The sequence below is a fragment of the Carassius gibelio genome, chromosome B3 (genome assembly GCF_023724105.1).
Source record: "Carassius gibelio isolate Cgi1373 ecotype wild population from Czech Republic chromosome B3, carGib1.2-hapl.c, whole genome shotgun sequence".
Classification (NCBI taxonomy): domain Eukaryota; kingdom Metazoa; phylum Chordata; class Actinopteri; order Cypriniformes; family Cyprinidae; genus Carassius; species Carassius gibelio.
Genome location: NC_068398.1, coordinates 33,601,210 through 33,622,058, shown reverse-complemented (window position 1 = coordinate 33,622,058; position 20,849 = coordinate 33,601,210). Strand labels below are relative to the sequence as shown.

The window sequence follows — 20,849 nt, the reverse complement described above, 5'->3', positions numbered from 1 at the left end:
GCATTTAAAAGAAAATGTATCACCTGCAATCTGTACCTGCAATCTGCAATCTGTAATCTCATTAACAGCCACAAATGACTAAATAATTAAACCCAATGTCTGCAACCAGCCAGAGAAAGATGTTAGTCTTTGACCACAGTGTAGAGATAGACTGAACTATACATTTTTCAAGATAGCATTTTTAGGCACCATCTTATTCATTCCGATTTGCCTATGATGCCCAACAGTGCCACCTAGGGAGGCAGTTTACTATTTTAAGAAACAGAAAAATACATAAATATAGAGGGTTTCAAAAAGACACTTACACACTACTGTCCGTCATGGACATCGAGTCATCCGTCAAGGCATCGCTGGAGACCTCGCTGTCGTTGGCACTGGTGGCAGGGACAAAACTATAACCGGACGCAACACGATAGGGGTTTCCAGGGTCGCTGCGTCTATAAGACCTACAGGAACAACAAACAATTTTGCTTTTAATTGAAAGCATGGTAAATTGCAAGGCTATTAACTGGAAGGTTGCTTGTTTGGTTCATGAACCCACAATTGATGCACTTGTAACAAGGTTACTCAAATGGGACTGAACATGCAAAGCCTATATGTCTATCACTTTTAGAAATGTCTTCTGCTGCATTCTAAGCTTTGCCATAACAGAACTGCACCACGCAATAGTTTTAACTGAGTCAATCGCTCAGGTAAACTACTGCCACGGCAGAGCAACAGTGGAAAGCAACTTTGAAAACTTGACTTAAGTTTTGCCATCACAAAGTTGATGCCTCCAGTTAACAGGACAACATCTGAAGGTTACCTGTTTGCCATCTTGATTACTGGGGTTTGTTACAACCACAGTAATTCAAGAAAGCATGTCAAGTATGAACAACGAGACCACACATGTACTTGCCTAGACTATGAATCTGGCCTTAACGAAATGGATTAAAGCATCAGTCAAATAATTAAATAAATGTTAAGATAACATCCAAACTTTGAGAGCAAAAGAGGGGTAATATCAAATTGCAAATGGAAAATACTTCTAACATGGCTTCCCATATGTTTGTGAAAAGTGTCCAGCTAATTTTACTAGTCTTTTTTCCTTCATGGCTGGGGGAGGAACTCAAGCTCAGTTTGTCTTTTCTCTACTCTTCCCTTTCATCTCCCTTGCCCCACCTCCCCCTTGTGGCAGCCCGGTGAGGGCTGATCGGGGGAAAGTTAAGTGAGCAGCACATCTGTGTGAATTGCCAATGCCACTTCCCCTCAGTGGAGCATATCTGGGGCCTTTTGTCTGGGCCAGGCACCCCTTTCCTCACTTTACCTCCCCCTTCCAAACTTTCCCGTTTCATGTCATTCCTTCTCTTGTGCTCTTTCCTCTGCTAAGGGCACCTCCTCCACATACCCACCCAGGCCGCCCCTCCCTCCGATCTCTCTCTCTCACTCTCCATACCCCTCTCTCCTGCTGTGACACATTCCTGCTCCACTGGAAGAGGAGGAGGAGGTAGAGAACCTGAGCCGGGCTGAGAGGGAGAGAGAGAAAGAGAGAGAGAGAGAGAAAGAACATGAGAGAGAGCGGAAAGAAAGAAGGGGGGGGGCTCCTCTTTATGAGAATGCCTACTGCCAGCAGCGCTGTGAGGGGAGACCCAGCAGGACTATAGCCTACGGCCCCAACTCAAACCTGACCTTTGGAAGCTCTTGCTCAGAGTCAGGTATTTAGCACAGCTGGGTTCACATTCTTCCCTCGCTCACCCCCTCATTCATGCTTTCTTTCATGAGGTGCCTCGCCCCCCTCTGTCCTTCTTTTCCGCTCGCTCAAAAAGTGTACTTATTCTCCATCCGTCGGGGTTTTTTCCTAGATAAAAGTGCGAAGAGAGGCAGTTGAAATCAGAGGAGAACGGTGGTAAATAAGAAACGGAGGAGATGAAGGCCACGGTCTCTGCGACTCACAGAAGAACTGCTGCTGCGTGTTGTTTTGTGAATAACTTGATTCAGAAACACAGAAATGGAGAGAATAAGTTCCACATGCTTCAGATGAACAAAAAAGTGCCCCAAGAGAGAGGGAAAACAGACTGCTCAAGGAGCATTCTTCAAAAAGAAATCAGGGAATAACATCAAAAAAAGAGACTTTGCTTACTCTCTACTGCTTCTTAATCATCTCCTACATAAACAACCAGACAAAGATAAGCAGAGATGAAACGTTCTGTCACCTTTTTCAAGATCACCCTCCCAATGGGCTGTCTTGGAGACAGATAAACATTTGTCTGGCACCACACCTTAATGGGTCACCTCATTTACAACCTCAAGTTGTGTGACGGCTAGCAATTCATCAAACCAGATTTCCCCTGGTGTTCTGTTTAGACGCAGACAATATACTTATTTTTTTTTAACAACCAAACCAGCAGCTCGTCAAGACATCTAAAGGTGTCAGACCTGACAAAGTACAGATAAAGAGCTGGTCTAAACGAAGACTAGTTAAAACAACTTTAATAAAATCTTGTGAGGAATTTGATGAAGTACTTTTTTTTTGTTAACTGCAAAGAAAAAACGTAAGTTTTGTTTTTGAATCAGTGACATTTTTGATGTGTGCCACTTGTTTTATCCGTTTGACGGATGAAACCAATTTTGCATTGTGAACTAGCCTTGATCCTTGAAGATGATCCTCTAACGACGGAAGAATTTCAAAGCAGAGGAAACTGTGTGGAGCCAGCAGAGGGCCTGGTGCTAGACAATATTTACATGAAAGGAAGAGCTGCTCTATTGATGTTTTTTCCCCCTTCTCACTCTCTCTCTCTCTGCGTAATGCAAGCCAGGTGAGAGCAAACGGCCCCAAACTTGCAAGAAAGGGCCTCTCATGTTTAATTCAAGAGCTTATGTGCGATAGCTACATAAAAGTAAGAAATAATACACTTGAAAATGCACTATTGATTTATTAATTTGACATTCCTCTGATGAATTTATGTAAAATAATTTACTTCACACACGCACACACACATACATACATACATAGAGAATTCATCCCCATGATTCAGTGTCTTGCTCAAGAACACAAACAGTGATAGCCTACACATCAATAAATTTTTGTTTCAACCTACATCTTTTCGGCTACCTTTACGGTATAAGCTACACACTATAGGCTGCATGACACATGAAGCAGTACGAAGCATGCGACAGCATTGCAGGATTGTCATAGTATACAGTATTCAAGTAAAAAAAGATTATTTGGGATATCTCACCTGTAGCCTTTCTCCAATACTTCCACTGCGCGAAGGGATGGAGGTGACCGTAATGCTTTGGCAGACAGTCCAACTACAGTGGCCAAAGCTTTGGCTTTAAAGTCATTACAACTCCATTCTTCCTCTTCATTTAGAGTTGGCAAGTATCCGCACACCAGCTTTAGACTTCCTAGTCCGTTAGGATTCACATGACTGGGGTTCTCACACCCGGTTCTGACATACTCAAGGTATATGTCTGAGGTCAAGAACATCTGATAGGCATTCTCCTCCATAGCCGTCTGGATCTCCATTTGAGCCTGATCAAACATTGCAGAGTCAATCTGCTGACGCTTAATATTATCCCTAATGAAGGTCTTAGTAGCAGGTTTAAGCTGCTTGGCCACAACGCTGTTGTTCTCGATATACCGCTTGTAAATTGCTTTGGCAACTCTGTTTGTTTTGGTATCCTTGAGGTCCATTTGCCTGAAACCATTGCAGGCAAACCAAAAATCTAAAGTGTCCTCGCATTTCTCACGTTCAAGATATGCCCGAAAAAGTTGAGCTCCGTCCTGGTCCCCAAGAAGGAAATGTAAAGATTTGGTCCACCGAGCAAGAGGGGAGTCCGGGGACGCACTGCCCTCAGGTTCCCCAAGTCCATCCAAGTCATCCCTCCTGGCTGTGGAACAGCGAAGATCAGCCATAATGGTTTTCACAGGATCCTTCGGTCTCATCATGGCCAGCTTGCTGGCATGGTGGCATGTTGTCTCACCCTCTTCCCCTGGGACCGGTGGACGTGGGTCATCTTCTCTGAAGCTAGTGACCATAGGATCTGTGAGTGTCCTATTCATGGCTCTTGCAGCTCCTGCAGCAAAGCCTTCAGTGTGAAGCTCAGCTGTAATCTCCTTTCTCTCTTAAATCAGCAGGGGAGCTTCTCTCTGAAACACAAAGTATTGATCTCATCAAAACCAGATCCGCCCCAAAAACTTCAAAAGAGTCACTTCAGACACGTATGGCTCTACATTGTGTGCGCTTGCTGTGTACTATAGGCTTTGTCGAATGCTGTCGAAGCGACCTGGTTTAAATTCTATGTAGGCATTATATTAGTAATTTAAAACTTTTGAATTATTATTCACATAACATCAAGCGTTTGCGGTTGTTTAAAACATTACACATTTCTCATTCAAGCCCAGTTTGATCTTCTTGAAGCGATGAAGAGGACAGGAAAAAACGAGCATAAAAACTCACATTAAGGAAAACTGAGCTTATCCGATCAAATGTGCGATTTTGATCGGAAGACAATCTTCAAAAACATAATTAAAACTATCAAACATCCTGTTCCTGGTTGTATTTTTTTAATATATATAAATAAGTAAACAGTTATAAAGATGTCATAACTTAACTCCAACTTTCAAAAGAAGACAAAAATACTCTGAAAGTGAGTTTTAAGACGGCGACTTGAGCGCAAACCGAATATAGAAATGTCTAACTATGCAGATTTAAGTCGCGTAAAATTCTATTTGTGACGAGGAAATCGAATCGCAATGAAGCGCACAATAATGTAAACCTATTTAATCAATAGCATGCTTGCCTCGTACAGTATATCTGTACAGTATAAACTTGAATTATATCATTAATAGTTCACATTGACTTTTCTTGACAAAAAGGCATTCGCTTCACGTACATTAAAACGTAATTTACATTTATGATAGTAAGAATATATATAGTTAAAAAATGACACTTTTGATGACATAAAGGATCTCAAATGCATCACAAAAGATACAACGGCATCGAAACATGCTACAGAGGTCTAAAATGCCCATTAAGACAGTTTTGAAAGATTAATCAACCGCTAAAAGTCGTCCCTTGCGGATATAAAGAGTGATCAAGTCCAATCCATTAGAAATAAGACATAACATGCTGCATTCAACTTCAAACCCCTCAAGAAAAACATAAGTATGAGATCACAGGGGGTTGAAGTCCAGTAATATTATCATGAATATTATTTAAGCATAGCCAATCTAACCTTTATACAACACAATAAAAATACAAACTGAAAACATGCTTTTTAATGTAACGTCTATCAGATATACTGCATTTTACAGCGACACATGACTTCAAAGTCGGTAAACAGCACATCAAAGCAATAGCATGGGGCCAGCGCTGGGAGAACACACACACACACACACACACACACACACACACTGCTCTAACTCACCATCCATCCATGAGTTCAGTCCCCAAAGTCTCAGTTTTCCATCAACAGAACGAATATATTCCACAATATATCCAATTGTACGCAGTCCTCCTGTCCTCTGATGTTGTTTGTTGTCAAATGTAGATTTTAGGTTTTAAACGTAAACTTCCTCCCGCGAAGAGCACACTAGGTCCCTGTATAGTGCGATTGAATGTGCTCTGGTCTCTTATTCCAGTGTGGACTGAGCTCAGGGTTTAAGAGCGGACATCAAAGAGCGCAGCCGACCGCACGGTCCCGACAGATACATACAGCACTATTTCTCGCGTTCCCGGTTTAAAACAACACAGATCGCTCCAAAACGCTCGAAAACCACATATTTAGTTTTTACAAGCCTTATCGATGTCTCTAACACGAATGCTCTCAACGAGTCGCTGTAAAGTGCCCATTCGCTAAAGTCCGCCAGAGAAAAGTTTCAACTGAGGCGCAAGGACCTTATCAAAGCAGAGAGATCTTGAGCCGACTCCCCTCGAGCTGTGGAGCGTCAGGAGTAAGTGATCTGCAGCGCCGCGATCCTGCTGTTGCTACAGAAACTTTAAAGACACAGGCCGCTTTTTCCTCGGAGGAATCACAGTTAACCTCTTCGGTACTGTTTTGTTAGTTGACCCATTCATTTCTCCGTTCACACATAATAAAGATTTAAAGTTTGCAATAAAAAAGCTTGTTACAGAATTATTTTTGAGCCACGAGCCAGATTTTTTGAATAGCAGTTTATGATTTATGAGTAAAATAATGTCATAGGTTAACAATGACTCTCTACACCATAAAATAGTCACAACTCAAATGAGAATATTAATGCTACCTGTTTCTTATTTTTCTTTATATAAAAAGTTGCTAACGTTTCAGCTGTTAGGAAATGAAGCTGAAATGGTCTCTTTGGGGTTAAAGTCTCTTTTAACCATATAGGCCTACATTAATTTACTCATTTTACATAAATCCAAAAACCACTATTCTAAACATTTTATAGAGAACATATTGAATTACCCTTCTGTGTTGTTCAACAATTGACATTGTAACAAATTAACACAGTACAAACAATTGTGTTCAAAGTGTTTTAGCTGACAAATTAAGGACTATAAAGTAGAATAGAATAGTTAACGCAACAATTTTTATCATCATTTTCATATTGCTCCACTCTAGTGTTATTTTCTTTCTTCAGTGGAAAACAATGAGAATATCTGATCAGCTATATTCCATAAGTAATGGGAAATTATGAGAGCAGTTAAATGTTTAGGTGAACTATTCCTTTAAATCAGTGTCTATACTGATATTTTAAGGCAAAAGTCAGATTTAGACATATACATTGACTTTTAAAGGAATAGTTTACCATCAAAAAAAAAAAAAATTAAATTAATTTGACTTATTCCAAAGAATAAAATAAGATATTTTGAAATATGTGTCAGCGTTGTTGTTGTTTTTTTTTCCTGTACAATGAAAGAAAATGGGGTTCAGCATTCTTCAAAATATCTACTTTTGTGTTCCACCGAATACAGGTTTTGAACAACATGAGTAAAAGCTGGGTAAAAGATTACAAACTTTTCATTTTTAGGTGAACTACCACTTTAAAACATGTTAGGGTTAGTTAAGACGGCACAAAAGTTCGAAGTAGGTTACTTTACAGTAGCAGTATAGTTAAAAGTCCTTCTCAACTAAAAAAGTGAAACTACCAGAAAAGCTTGTCCTGCATTTTGAACTAGTGAGGGAGGACGTTCCACTGATTCCACTCATGATACTTCAAAGGCTTGAGCGCTTCCTTTGATGTTCTACATTCACTTTAAGGAGCAGGATATTATAAAATACATGCATTAGTGCTAAATGAGATGAATTTAAAGAGCAGATGTAAAGCTTTGTGTACATTGCTGTCATACTATGGTGAGCAGAATATAAAGTATATTTTAAAAAACAATCTTTAAGACACATTTTTAGAACAACAGAATTTACTCACTTGCCTTATCTTCACAGGAAAGCTTTCTCAATAATCAAATGTTTTGTCTACTGTGGAGACGGTCCACAAATGAGACTTACATGGTAATGCTCTATTCTAATTCTAATGAGAGTAGGAAGTAATTGTCCAGGCATAATCATCCAGGATGTGCCATTTGCAGGGTCAAAGACATTCATACAGCAAACTAGCTTGGTGTGCAATCGCCTATTACTGATCAGACCCAACCTGTTTAATAACTAATAATTAGAAAGAAATTAAAAAATACTTCCAAAAGGAAACACCATGTATTCACTTTGGAGCAGCTTAAGTGAGTGCGTCTGAGAGCGTCTGCTGCTCCGTGATGAACGCTGTGATCAGTAACTGCTCTCAATGACTGTATTGTCTGCCTGCTCTTTCAGCTCAGGGCTAAACTCTCAGCAGTTTGCTTTGAAGTGATTATCCCTTTATCACAAGCCAGTGCAAAGACTTTAGGGAGAACAATGGAAAATGAAAGCAAGTAGGAGGCTTATGGCAATTATCACAGACGTCCACCAGGAGTGAAGTGTGAATGTCCACTTTGTGAATGTCTGATGTGAGTGTGTGCAGGGGTCAGGGGGAGGAGGAAGGCATAGATGCAGGGAGGCAAAAGAAAATGAAGCAGATCATGATTTGCATGAAATACACAGAGCAACGACCATGCTTTTGGAGGAAATTATGGCTTAGGCAAATAAACAAGACCAGTCTGGGACACTATCTTTAAAGGTATAGTGCACCAATAAATGAAAATTCTCTCATCATTTATTCATCCTATTTCTTTCCAAACCCATGTGATTTTCACAAAAGAAGATATCAAGCAGAATTTCTTAACACAAAGGGACCAATAGAACCATAAAATGTTTAAAAGCACAATAACAGCAATTAAAAATTGATTTGTACATTATATTCCAAGTCTTCTGAAGTCTTGTGACAACTTTGTTAGGAAAAGAAATCACACTTCTCTGTACTCAAATCTATTTAAATGTTGTGGTAACAACACATTTAGTAAAAACTGAGATATGACTGAATTTAGGCTATAATCTGACCGTTGAATGACAAGTTTGTCTCAGCTATATTCAGATTCACATATGAAAGGGGATCAAAATTCCAATCCAAAACTCTTTCAAAATGTTTTGCATTAGTAGGTCAGTATTGTTTGTATGTCTTCAGAGGATTTCTTGAGACATTGCAGTGTTTTGCCCATTGCAAGTATGGTTGCAGATGGATGGAAAATTTCCAGTAAAATTCTGTAAATTTTCCAAAATCCCTAGAATATTCCAAAAATATTATGGAACATTTACAACATTTCTGGAATATTTTCGAAAATTTCAGGAAATGTTCCATCTTTTTGCAACTCTAACTAAAAGTAATGTGAGTTATGTAATCAGATTACTTTTGTCAAGTAACTAGTAAAGTTATGCATACTTTTTTTAATTTACACTTTTTAAAATAACTAATGCCATTTACTTTGTTTTCCAATTTATTGACTGACAGAGAAATTGGGAGGCAGTGCAGAGACGTGTGTGCTGTACAAATGGTTATTACTGTAGTTCTAGACTACATGTGTACATGCAATTACTCATCTCACTTGCACAAAAACAGATTCAGTATTTCTCAAAGTGAATATATATAGTGAAATACAACTCAGAATCATGCAAACCTGCAATGATTAAACCTGTTAAATAACAAAAATATTTTCTACCTATTTTATCCCGTTTTTAGCCAACGTCTTTACTGTTGCCCTTTGATGATCAGATTCAACCGTACTAAAAAGCAAAAATGTTTTTTGAGAAAAACAGCAATATGTTTTTTTTTTATTTTTATAAATGAATAGTGTTGAGTTTTCTTCTCCTGCATCCTATTCTTCAAGCAATCCAGAATTGCAGCACAGCTGAAGGATTAGAAAAAGTAATGCAAAAGTAATGTAATGCATTACTTTCCATAAAAAGTAATACAATTAGATACTTTTTTAACGAGTAACACAATGTTGTAATGCATTTGTTTTAAAAGTAACTTTCCCCAACACTGCTTTGTTGTATGGACAAGAACACATGGGTGGATTCTGCTGAACTTCTCCTTTTGTCTTCCACAGAAGAAAGAATGTCATACTGGCTTGGAACGACATAAGAGTGAGTAAATAATGATAGAATTTGCATTTATGGGTGAACTAACTCTTTAAGTGTGCACGAGTCAAAAGAAAGGATGACTGGGCCTAAAAAGAGAAAGAAATCTTAGTGTTAGTGCAGTCAGCAGAATCAGATGGCATGCAGGGTGCTGGAGTAGATACAATTAAAGTGTGGCATTAAGATGGACTTTGAAGTTAGACATGGTGTCTTACACCCCTCCAGATGAAGAGAGCAACAATTCAGCTGCTTGTTATGGGCTTTTTAAGAGGATCTTGTTAGAAATGGGAGATTTAAAGAAAATAAACTTGAATTTCGTCCTGGAATGGCCTTTGAGGTGATAGCAGCAGTGGGACGCTGTCAGGAACATGGTAGCTATTTGAAGCTGGTTTAGTCTTCTGCCAAAGGGGTGGGGGGTGTTGGGTTGGGTTGGCTTACTGAAGGTTATTTATCAGCATTTTTTGTTTTGTTTTAATCCCATTTTGCGCATGACTTTAAAGTCAAACAATACATAGAAACAATGTCTGATGTTCTCTCTAATCCCTTTTTGGCCATGAAAGGGAGCACATCTGTAGAAATGATTTTCATTTCCTTTGCCAGTGGTGGGGAGCAGATGAAGACATCCTGAAGGTTCATCCTCATCCTCTTTATTTTTTAATTTGTCTAGGAGGAGAGGCAGGTTTACGGCCACAGTCGAGATCAGACGGTTTCTTCCATATTGTGAAGTACATCTGAGTGCAACCGACCATGGACTTGGTTCTGTATACCTTATGTGCCAGAAATACAAGTGCACAGCAGTCTTTAAAATTTTGTTCTTGAACTTCCGTTTTTGCAGTTGAGATGTGGGTGTAAACTCATGTTTATGCTAAGTAAGTTCTTGGAAAAGTTCTCCATACATAACCAGACAGATCCAAAAAAAATAAAATAAAAAAACATACACCTGAATGAATCATTCCAAACAAGTTCTATGACATGTATTTAGAAAACAGGGTGAGTTTTCATTTCATGCTGACATTGAGGCTAAGTTTACGTGACAACAATGTAGAAAACACACTGATTTCTTTTCTCTTGTGATTTTAAAAAGTTTAAAAATGTTTTCAAAACGATTCACATTTACATATCCGCCAAAAATGCTGTATTATGTATGCCAGGAGAGTAGTTGGTGCTGTCACCTTGTTAGTAAACACAGTGACAATTAAATGTTGTATATGATGGATCTCCGTTGGTTGAAATATCAGTGAAGTAAATCCACACTTTTCTGAAGAAATGTTAGCAAACTCTTGAGCAGCAACAACAGTACCATACTTGGGCATTCGTGTATGTTTGTTTGTGCTTGCCTTTAAAATTGACATGTATTGCGCATGTCTACATACCTAAATCATATTAATCACACACATGAGGTCACCATTTTCAAGGAAACTATAATCGTGCCTTTTTTAGAAAGTTGCACTTTGAAACCAATTTTCAAAAACGTGTTTTCAGTCCCCAAAATACCATTGTCATGTAAACACACATGCAAAACGGCTAAAAAGTTTCCTGTTTTGGGCTAAAAAAATGTTGTGTAAACGGCCCGAGTTATACGTTCACTGGCTTTGATTCCGGAAAGTTGCTGTCAAATTGCTGAAGAGTTTTTTTATTTTTTATGTCATTTCAAACTATAATGTCAGTATCAGACGTTGGTAGCATTACCGGGGTTGGAAAAGACTGAAGAATACACATGCCCCCTCATTTTGTGTCACCAATGTGTGGGATTGAGAGCCAGGACACAGGAAATCTCACTGTGTAAATGAAAAAGATCCTGTCCTTCCTCCAGCAGGTTAGAAGCTGCTATTAGACTGAACATGAAAATCAATCTGGAGGTCTGATCTAACAAGCCAAGGATCATGCCTAGTGTCCTATAAAACAATATTGCTGAAAATAGTTCCTCTCTAGCTAAACTTGTGAGTGTGATTTCCAGGGAACACACCCATACTCACTATATACGTAACCCTTGTAAATGCATTAAGCCTTTGTCAGTTTTGTTAAAAGTACATTGTTAGTTTGGATCAAATCTGGCTGATATATAGTTTATTGACGCTGTATTATTAAACAGCAATGCAAAAAAACAAAAACAAAAAAAAACCATACGAAAATATTTTTCTTTATATTGCTTGAACTGACAACAGCAGACAGACACGCACTCACAACAGCTTTAAGATGAGCGTTATGACTTCCAGACTGAGCACAGTTCTCTGTCACAATGCAACACATCAATATTAATGATGGGAAACAGACAACTATGAACTCGTCTGGCCCTACACAAATAGAGTGGAAGAAAAGGAAACCTGTCCTGTGTGCATGGAACAGAACCTAGTCTGACAGAAAATCCATGAGAGACAAAGGAACAGGAAAGATTGTCACACACATTTACACTCAGACTGTGTCATTGTCAGACTGAAATGGCAGGTTCCTTTAATACCACACTTCAAAAAGTCCATGTATCCCTCCACACTGTGATAATGACACAAAATGTTATGCTGGTGTTGAAAGTAACATAAGCAAACAACAAAACACTGAATAAAAGAGGTAGGTTAAAACAAGGATTGACATGGATTATGAAGCTGCCTCAGTACATGTAGGGACAGAGAGTCTGTTCAAATGCAGCTGTGGATATGCATGAGCAATCATTAAATCATCATCCTGGAACCTCAACCACTCTCTATCCACATTTACCTGAACTGAAAGGTCTATTTCTATTAAGATCTATGGACCATGAAAGTGGGCAGACTTTAATTTTGAATTCTCCTTTGTGTGTTAGCATGATGCTACATAATCATTTGTTCACTTTTTAGTGTGTCATATGCATTTTTTTGTAATATTCAAGTAAATCAATCAGCCAATATGCATGCTAATAAGCAACTAGTTAACAGTGAGAATTGATCCCTAAAATAAAGTGTTACCAACACTTATGGAAAGTGGGGAAGTCGTGGCCTAGTGGTTAGAGAGTTTAACTCCTAACACTAATGTTGTGGGTTTGAGTATCGGGCCGGCAAGACCACGACCAGGTGTTCTTGAGCAAGGCACTGAACCCCCAACTGCTCCCCGGGTGCAGCAGCATGAATGATTGTGTGTGTGTGTGTGTTCACTGCTCTGTGTGTGTGCACTTTAGATGGGTTAAATGCAGAGCACAAATTCTGAGTATGGGTCACCATACTTGGCTGTATGTCACTTCACTTCACTCAAAGTTACAAACAATCTCATTACATACAGTCCATTGAACTCATGTCATGACTAAAATAGAATTATGAGTGTAAGAACTACACAGAGAACAAGTAGAAATATCCTAGATTATTTCTGGATTAAGTTTTTGTAATTTAACTTTCTTATTAGGATCTACTTATCTCCTTAATCTCCTGTGGTTCCCATCTTTGTTCACCTGAGTGTTCCCAACCCAAACATTTCCATTAGAGATACATCTGTGTTAAACACACACAGAATAATGTACTGATTACAACCAGCCTGAGAAAACAAGGCCTTGTCTAACTTAAAATAATATTTTCTTTGTGAGAATCTCTCCAAATTACCAGGCTCATCAAAACATTTGTACTTTAAATATTGACAAAACATACTATATATTTAAACATTGAAACCCTGGGGTAGTTTTACCCTTTTACTAGTAAATGACAATAATGGGAAACCTGGATAGGGATTGTAAAAAAAAAAAAAAAAAAAAAAAAATCTGTTTAAATGATTAATAATTCATTTTCTTGCATAATATTTGATTCAGATCCAAATGAAACAAAAACAAATCTATGATTGAACATTATTAATATTATTGTGGGTGTAAACTCTTTATAATAATATTCAAGAAATATTATGATAAATGCTTTGCACCCACAATACACTGCAACAGTGCTGGCCAGAATGATGCATCAAAGCAAGTCTGTTTGCTCGCTTTTTATTTGATCAACTCAGCCAAATATTTGCCGGGTTATTTTTTTACGCTGATCTATTGCTGTCCTTTGGGGAATATTCTGTTTGTGAGTTCAGAAGCTGCCATAATGGTATGATGTGTGTTTACATGATTTTGGTGAAAATATCATATTTATTATCCTCCCTTACTGAGAAAGACTAGACTAGAATTCAACAAATTAAAGAGAAAAGATTGTACATTTCAAGTTCCTACAGGACACAAAATACGCACTTATTTATTTGTACAGTAAACATTCACAATGAGATCTTCATTATGTTCAATATGCATTTGCATTGACAAGACTCTAATTAAAAAAAAACAGGACTCAAAGTGCTGCCCTCAAGGCAAATTAAGAACGATCATATTTCAGAAATGAATGCTAAAGTATGTCAAAATAGAGGAAAGAATATGATCCCAACTCCTGTTTCATAATGCTTAACCAATGCACGCAGTGTAACATTGCTGTTGATCAGAGCGGTCCTTTAAAGTTTATCTCCAACTGGTTCCATCAGAGGGCCTGTCCCAAATGGCACACTTTATGTTCACTTGTGGTCTTGTGGATTTACAATGGCTGCAGCATATACAAGTCCAGTTAAGTGTATGAGACCAATGTGATCTAAAGATAATTCGTATAAATTTTATGTAAAATGTGATTCTATAAAACTTACAATTACTTGTTTTTAGAGGGAATAAAACATACAATACTGACATATTTTCAGCATTTAAACGTACCAAACTGGGATATTAGCGTATACTGAATATTGATATCGCTGCATTATTGTTGTTGTTTTCAGTTGTAATATCAATGATCTTTTTTTCAGCTGCATTCTAAAATTGTTTACTTAACATTTTGCTCTGTTCTGTGTGATTTCTGCTTCCGCTCGTTTCCAAAAATAGGCTTAACGTTACACAATGTTAAACAAGACTTCACTTTTAACCTATAAAATAAATTACATTTCTGCAATCGTTTAACCGTTACTTCATGTAATATTTCATGTAATATTTACTTTGGTTGTTATGAACCACAAAAGACATTTTCTCCAACATGCTGTGACTGACAATAGAACTATAAAATACACCAAAAAAGCAAATTACGAAATGACCAATTTTTATTCATGCGCTGTAACCCAAATCTTCCGTATTCACTTTAAAAAAAGAAAAGAAAAAAAAAAAGTCACTAGTGGGGTCTGAAAAGTCACTAAAATGGCAACACTGCATGTTCTTTACAAATGTAAATGTTGGCGCCTCAAACGGCTCATAACAGAATGCCACATGCCGTGTTTCTAGTGAGGTGTGTTTGATGACGCGCACACACCTTCACAGTTCATAAAATGGATCTGGAAAATAATCTATAGAATATTTTCAGCGATTAACAACATAAATTATGCTCTGGCTTACACAATCCTACTGTATTCCATCAGAAAGAACTGCATCTGCATCGCATCGTCATTTGGATTAGTTTTGGTACTGCTTTTGAATCTTTTTCCAATAAATTAGCATCTGCTAAATGACTAAATAAAATAAATTATTGTAATTGCATTTATATGTTTGTCATGTTTTACTGTACATAAATAGTTATGTTAAGGTTTAGAGGAAGGAGTGGAATTAGCGACTATAAAAATATTTTTAATTCTATTTTGTTACTAAATTGGTTATTTTCCTGAATATTTTGATCAATTGCATTTTATATCCTTTTATATTTGCTATAAAATGGGTAGGTTAAGTTTTGGAGGTACGAGGGGTCTAAAAATCGAAATCGCTTATTGACAAAATAACAAAAATACAAATATCTTAAATTGTATATCGGATTGTTGGACCTCCAATCAGAGTAAAGCCATGCAAAGAGTGAGTGCATTTAAACTCTACACAGAAAGGCCTCCTGACTCAGCTAGGACTAAAATCACTTTATGACTTCCCAACTAATAAGCAAGGAAAACTTGGCAGCAGCAAAAATCCCACTATGGTGTTCATGTGCATTCGTTTCCTAAACATGATCATTCTGATAAGACCTGGGTTCAAATGCACACTTTGACCGGTGCTAGATGGTTTTATATCTGTATAAATTGTTAATAAATATCAACACTGCTGTGGAATGCAGGTGTGGAAACCTAACTGCCACCTCCTGTTTTAGAGCCGGTGTGGGATATTCCATTGGCTGTAATCTGCCTTTATGAGGTAATGGCACACAGTGCTACGCCCTCCTGATCAGCAGATAAGACAGAGGCAAACCGGAGGGTGTAAAAAAAAAAAAATCCCTTTGATCCTCCCAATACTCCACAGATGAAAAATATTGATAAGCTTGAAAATAGCTTTGGTTTTGGCTGCAGTCAGGATCTATAGTGGAGTCCTGCAGAGTGTGGTCACGTTAAATATGTGACCCCTTGTTTGGATGGACTTGGTGACTGCAGTACGGGGCGAGACTGGAGCATAATGGAGGCCGCAGAGAGTTCCCGTGTTATTGTTTAACAGATATCCCACTGTCTTTGCGTTCTGTGCGGTACAGAAATAGATGAGTGGGAGGAAACAGAGAGAGAAAAGTGAACGCTTCCCTGAATAGCTATACTTTGGTGTCCCATTACTTTTAAAAACTCACGTTTTATAGTGGGAGCTCTTAGATAAGTTAAATAAACTAACCCTGCATCCCAATGGGCATAATATTAATGCTAAAAAGTATGTGATATTAGAATAAGTGTGTCCCAAAAGCATAGCATGTTAAAAAGGAGTATGCAAAAATCTACTATTTGGTGTACATTTTTAAAGTGTGGATCCTTGCACACTCTGTTGGCTGTTATTGCCCACAACCCACTGCACTTTGAAGGAGAATTCGGTAAAAAAAACAGTGCAAATATGGTAGGTGTTTGTGAGACAGAAAATTAAGCAGAGATGAATTATTAATAATATCTTAATATTTTTTTATTATTATTTAATACTATATGTGGTGCATTTTATCTGCAACAATGTGGACTGCAGCATTCTTTGTCGGACCTCGTGGGTTTGCATTTTATTATTTGTTTTCTTTTAGAAATTGAATTGGAAATGTGCCAGGAATTATTCTGCGGACACTTTACTTCGGGGAACAATTCTCACTCTTACCTAGCTATTAACAACAACTTTTCCTCTATAAACCCATTATTTTGCTGCTAGTTTGTAAGGTAGTTGTTAAGTTTAGGTATGAGGTGGATTAAGGCATCTAAAACATGGTCTTGCAGAATAACATGCTTTATAAGCACTAGTAAACTGCCAATATGCTAGCAATAGGCATGTTAATAAACTAGTTTTTCAGTGAGAATTTGGTCCCTAAATTGAGTGTTACCATTATTTTAATTGATTTAATTGATTTACACATTGTCTTTTACTGACCTTCTTTAAGAAAACAGATGCATTTCAAACTAAGTTTAAGACTATTTTGTATTTTTATTTCATTAAAAGCATTAAATCTTTGCTGCTACAGTGGAAAACGGAGCACAAAAACCCTTTATCTAACTGAAAGTTCACAGTCGCTATTCACAGAAAGACAATGCTTGATAAAACAGCATTTCATGAGGCTCTTGATGATCATTTAATCAGGGTTTCCAACCACAACTCCTTCAAGGTTTTTCCAGCAAGAGTTTGAAGCTACTGTTACTCAGAGCTTTGTGTAACATTTGTCCATTCGCCTCAACAGTTAAATCTGCAGATCAAATAAATATCTGGTGGGGTTGAGCTACCTTTGGAAAAAAGCAGACAACAGGAATCTGAGTGGGCAGATGTGTTGAAGATTTTAATCTCCAATGCAGATTTCTGGAGACCATTCTGAAAAGAATACAACTTTAACAAATGCTGCTTCAAACTATTGTCTGGCAAGATGCTTTCGACATTACTGATCTTCTCTATTAAATAAAGTTTAGCTATGTGAATATTGACTGGTTTTATAACTATTCTTATGTTACAAAGCACAGGAAAACAGAAAGCAACACAACCAATGGCCTAAGTGTCATCTACATAGAACAGAATTGAAGGCGTCAATAGACAGAGCATCACACTGGTGGCTTACGTGAAATTCTATTATAATGAATTGTATCAAGTGTGAGCCTCAGATCACTATTTGTATGACACCGAAATGTAAATTATCTGAATGTTAAATTAATAAATTAACTACATGAATTAACTATAAACTAACAGTTTGCTAAATAATTTTTAAGCACTTTAGACTTGTGTTACATATTATTCAGTTCAATTCAATAACTCCTGTTATTTTATAATTCTGTTTTATTTCACAAATAACACAATGATTGTAACACCAGTCACAAATTCGTATAAAATGTTTTTAGGTATTTTCAAATCATCGCAAACTTAATCTGATGAGACTGAAATCAGTTAATTATGACTTTTTTTAAATGAATGTTTCAAGTGAACAAAGAAAGCCAATGAATTTAAACCGAAACTAAATTAGTTTGACATTTTTTTTTTTTTTTTACTTAGTTGGAAAATAATTATGTGCATATCTGAAAAGCCTCTTTGAGCTTGGATGTACATTTCTATAACATTTCAAAAAATAGTATATAATGATAAAAAAAAAAGAAAATTCTTCAGAATTTTCTATATTTCTATAATATTTAGTATTTTCTTTAATATATATTTATTTTTAAATAGTATTTAATGATAAAAAATACAAGAACAGTTTTTCTGGAATTGTTAATATCTTTAGTTATTTGCATGTTCTTTACTGTTAGACCTTGCACTTCTGCTTTAACTTAAAAAAAAAAAAAGATTACAAATAAACAAATCAACAACTGTCAGAAGCGGTGTCCCAGATAAAGATGCCTTATACATGGTGTTTCTTAACTATAAATATTTTTATAGTATCTCTCAAAGGTCAAGGTACAGGTTTGACACCATATTTTGAGAATGACTCATTAATAAAAAAAAGTTTCTTGAATATCAAATCAACAACAACAACAAAAAAAAAATTTTCTGTATGAAATCAATTTTTAAACTCACCTTTAATCAAAACAGCACAAGTTCCTGTGATAAGACTCAATTTTCACTGCTGATGTTTGTAAGACTCATATCTGCCTCCATTTATGGCCTGTACTTTTTTTCCTTTTTGATAAGCCAAATCACCCAGAAATACTTCACAAATCAAAAGTTAATTTGCAAATTCTGTTTCATGCCAACTTTAAACAACATTTCATTATAACAGAGTAGTGGCTGCTAAAAACTGCGATTTGCCACTATAGATAAAAATTTAATTTAGAAATATATAAAAATAAAAGATTTTCTTTTTCAAACATTAAACATACTTATTATAAAAATAACAACTGATATCAGAGGCAAACGACAGCCACATGGATCCTGCTGTTAAATAATGCTATTAGGGCTGATGTGTATAATTGTCTGTGCTAAAATACTGGTTAACATGTAGAGTCAGTGTGAGTAAGCCAGTGTTGTAGTTTGTCTTCTTGAAGAGTGTAAACATGGCTGTTTGAGCAGCCTGACATGTCAACTTCTGACTCAGTCAGTTGTGTGAGTTTGGGGCGGGACCAGTCATTTGCCAGATGACTGATGGAGGTGAAAGTGTTTGGGAAACTTTTTTCTCATGCTTATTATTGTTGGAATTCCATTTAGCTCCACTAGTAGCACATAAATCACAGATTCACCTTTAAAGGGGTTGTCGGATGCTACACGCACTTTTAAAAGTTGTTTGAACTGAAATGTGTGTTGACAGTGTGTGTACACAACCACCCTATACTGATAAAAATCCACCCAGTGTTGTTTTCTTTTTTAATCTATTAAAATCTTTACCCCTTTCTCAAATTGTGCCGATCTCAGATGTCTGTCTGTATGACATCACAAAAACAGGCCCCTCCCACAATAGTTTGATTGATAGTAGCGTATCAGCACAGACTGGACTGGCGTCTTACCTTAGACTCGCCCTGAGTGAGCCGTCATCTGTCCACCATTGTTTCACTGATCTACCTAAATGCGTCTCGATGTTCGTGTGAATCATTTGTGAGCCAGCTTGACCTACAGAAGAAGCGAGTATAAGGTTTTTTAATGAATCTTTGCAAATCGTCTTTCTTAATAATGAAAGTACACACTCCCTCAGAGAGTTGGCTAATTATCCAGAGCTTCAGACTGACAGCTGAAGTTCTGGAATCCATGAGAACTTCAAACATGAGGCCGTTTGACCGACATGTCAAACAACCAATCACAGTTCGTTTTGTTCATCGTCATGTTTCAGGGGAGTGAAAATGTAGCCACAACAAAATAACTCTCTGTGGTGTTTTAAAGATTCTATGCCGTGAACGTTAAATATTTCACATACTTTTTGAGAGTCCAGCTTTTAGTTGATCCTCATAAGCCCTTTGTCTTCATAGTTGTAAACATGGTGGCTTTCTTCTTTCGTGAGGGGGTTTGGTGTCACGGCATCTTTGTTTCCAGATGGAACATTAAAGAACGCGACACACACATCTCCCAGAAATCCTGTATAATTCAACCAATCCAATGCTGATTTTGAAACTCCTGACGTGTTTACACTTTTGTGTGCCATATGCACCAGACGTTTAGCCAACAGTCCATGAGCTAGACGTCTGAGGCTGAGACTACTCAGAGCGGCTCGGAAGAGAGGGGCGAGGTCAGCAGAGCTCATTAACATTTAAAGGAATATGCTACAAAACAACTTGCTCTGAAAAGAGCTGTTTTTGACAGGGTAAAAAAATAGTTTTTTTTAAACCAAACTATGTTACAGACTTTTCATTAAGACCCTAACGAATAATATCAACTTGTGGAAAATGGGCATCCGATGACCCCTTTAACTGAAGCCAACAGGAAAATGACAACAATGCAAAGTCAGGGGTTTGTGAAACAATGTAATTTATGTCATTCAACAAATGTAATAATAATGCTAATTATAATGATAATAATAAAAAAAAACTAATGATGTTTTTCACAGACAAACATTATAATTAGCAATGAATGCAACAACAACAACTAAAACAAAATAAATACAATGACTTGGTACATAAATATGGCTTAAAAAGTGTCACATCAGACAAATGCAGCATGAATACAGCGTTGAGCCAGGATGAGGATGGTCGCATGTGTATCAGGAAGGGTTTGCCTTACAAGTCTGCAAGAGGACATAAATGAATGGCCTGACACATCCACTACCTATACGGCGAGAGAGAGAGAGAGAGAGAGAGAGAGAGAGAGAGACACTGGGGTTGTAATTATGATGTGTTGAAGGAAACATGGTTTTTAAAACAAAATATCCAAGCTTCAAGCATATGTTTAAAGATCACACCACAGGACAACTACATTGTAACAATGGAAAATGTATTTTATTGAAAGCCTGGACTTACTGTGTAGAAAACGTGCCAGTGAA

The 20,849-nt window shown here is 37.2% G+C and overlaps 2 protein-coding genes across 8 annotated transcripts in view; both read right to left on the bottom strand.

The window, feature by feature from the left end:
• The window catches only part of axin2 (axin 2 (conductin, axil)), a 30,265-nt gene extending 10,625 nt beyond the window's left edge, over positions 1–19,640 (bottom strand). Inside the window, exons 1-3 of one of the 2 annotated variants that reach the window (XM_052552560.1) lie at positions 19,387–19,640; positions 3,219–4,132; positions 306–446 (exon numbers count right to left, since the gene is read on the bottom strand). In XM_052552560.1, the coding sequence (XP_052408520.1) occupies positions 306–446; positions 3,219–4,045 (968 nt within the window). In that variant the 5' untranslated portion in view covers positions 4,046–4,132; positions 19,387–19,640. Of the gene's footprint in view, positions 1–305; positions 447–3,218; positions 4,133–5,412; positions 5,957–19,386 lie in introns of those variants that run through there. The other variant, XM_052552559.1, reaches the window with a different exon arrangement.
• A 681-nt stretch (positions 19,641–20,321) lies between these two features.
• The window catches only part of cep112 (centrosomal protein 112), a 177,916-nt gene continuing 177,388 nt past the window's right edge, over positions 20,322–20,849 (bottom strand). For all 6 annotated transcript variants that reach the window (XM_052552539.1, XM_052552544.1, XM_052552541.1 and 3 more), the window contains one exon: positions 20,322–20,635. In XM_052552539.1, coding sequence (XP_052408499.1) covers positions 20,632–20,635 — 4 coding nt within the window. In that variant the 3' untranslated portion in view covers positions 20,322–20,631. The remainder of the gene's footprint in view (positions 20,636–20,849) is intronic.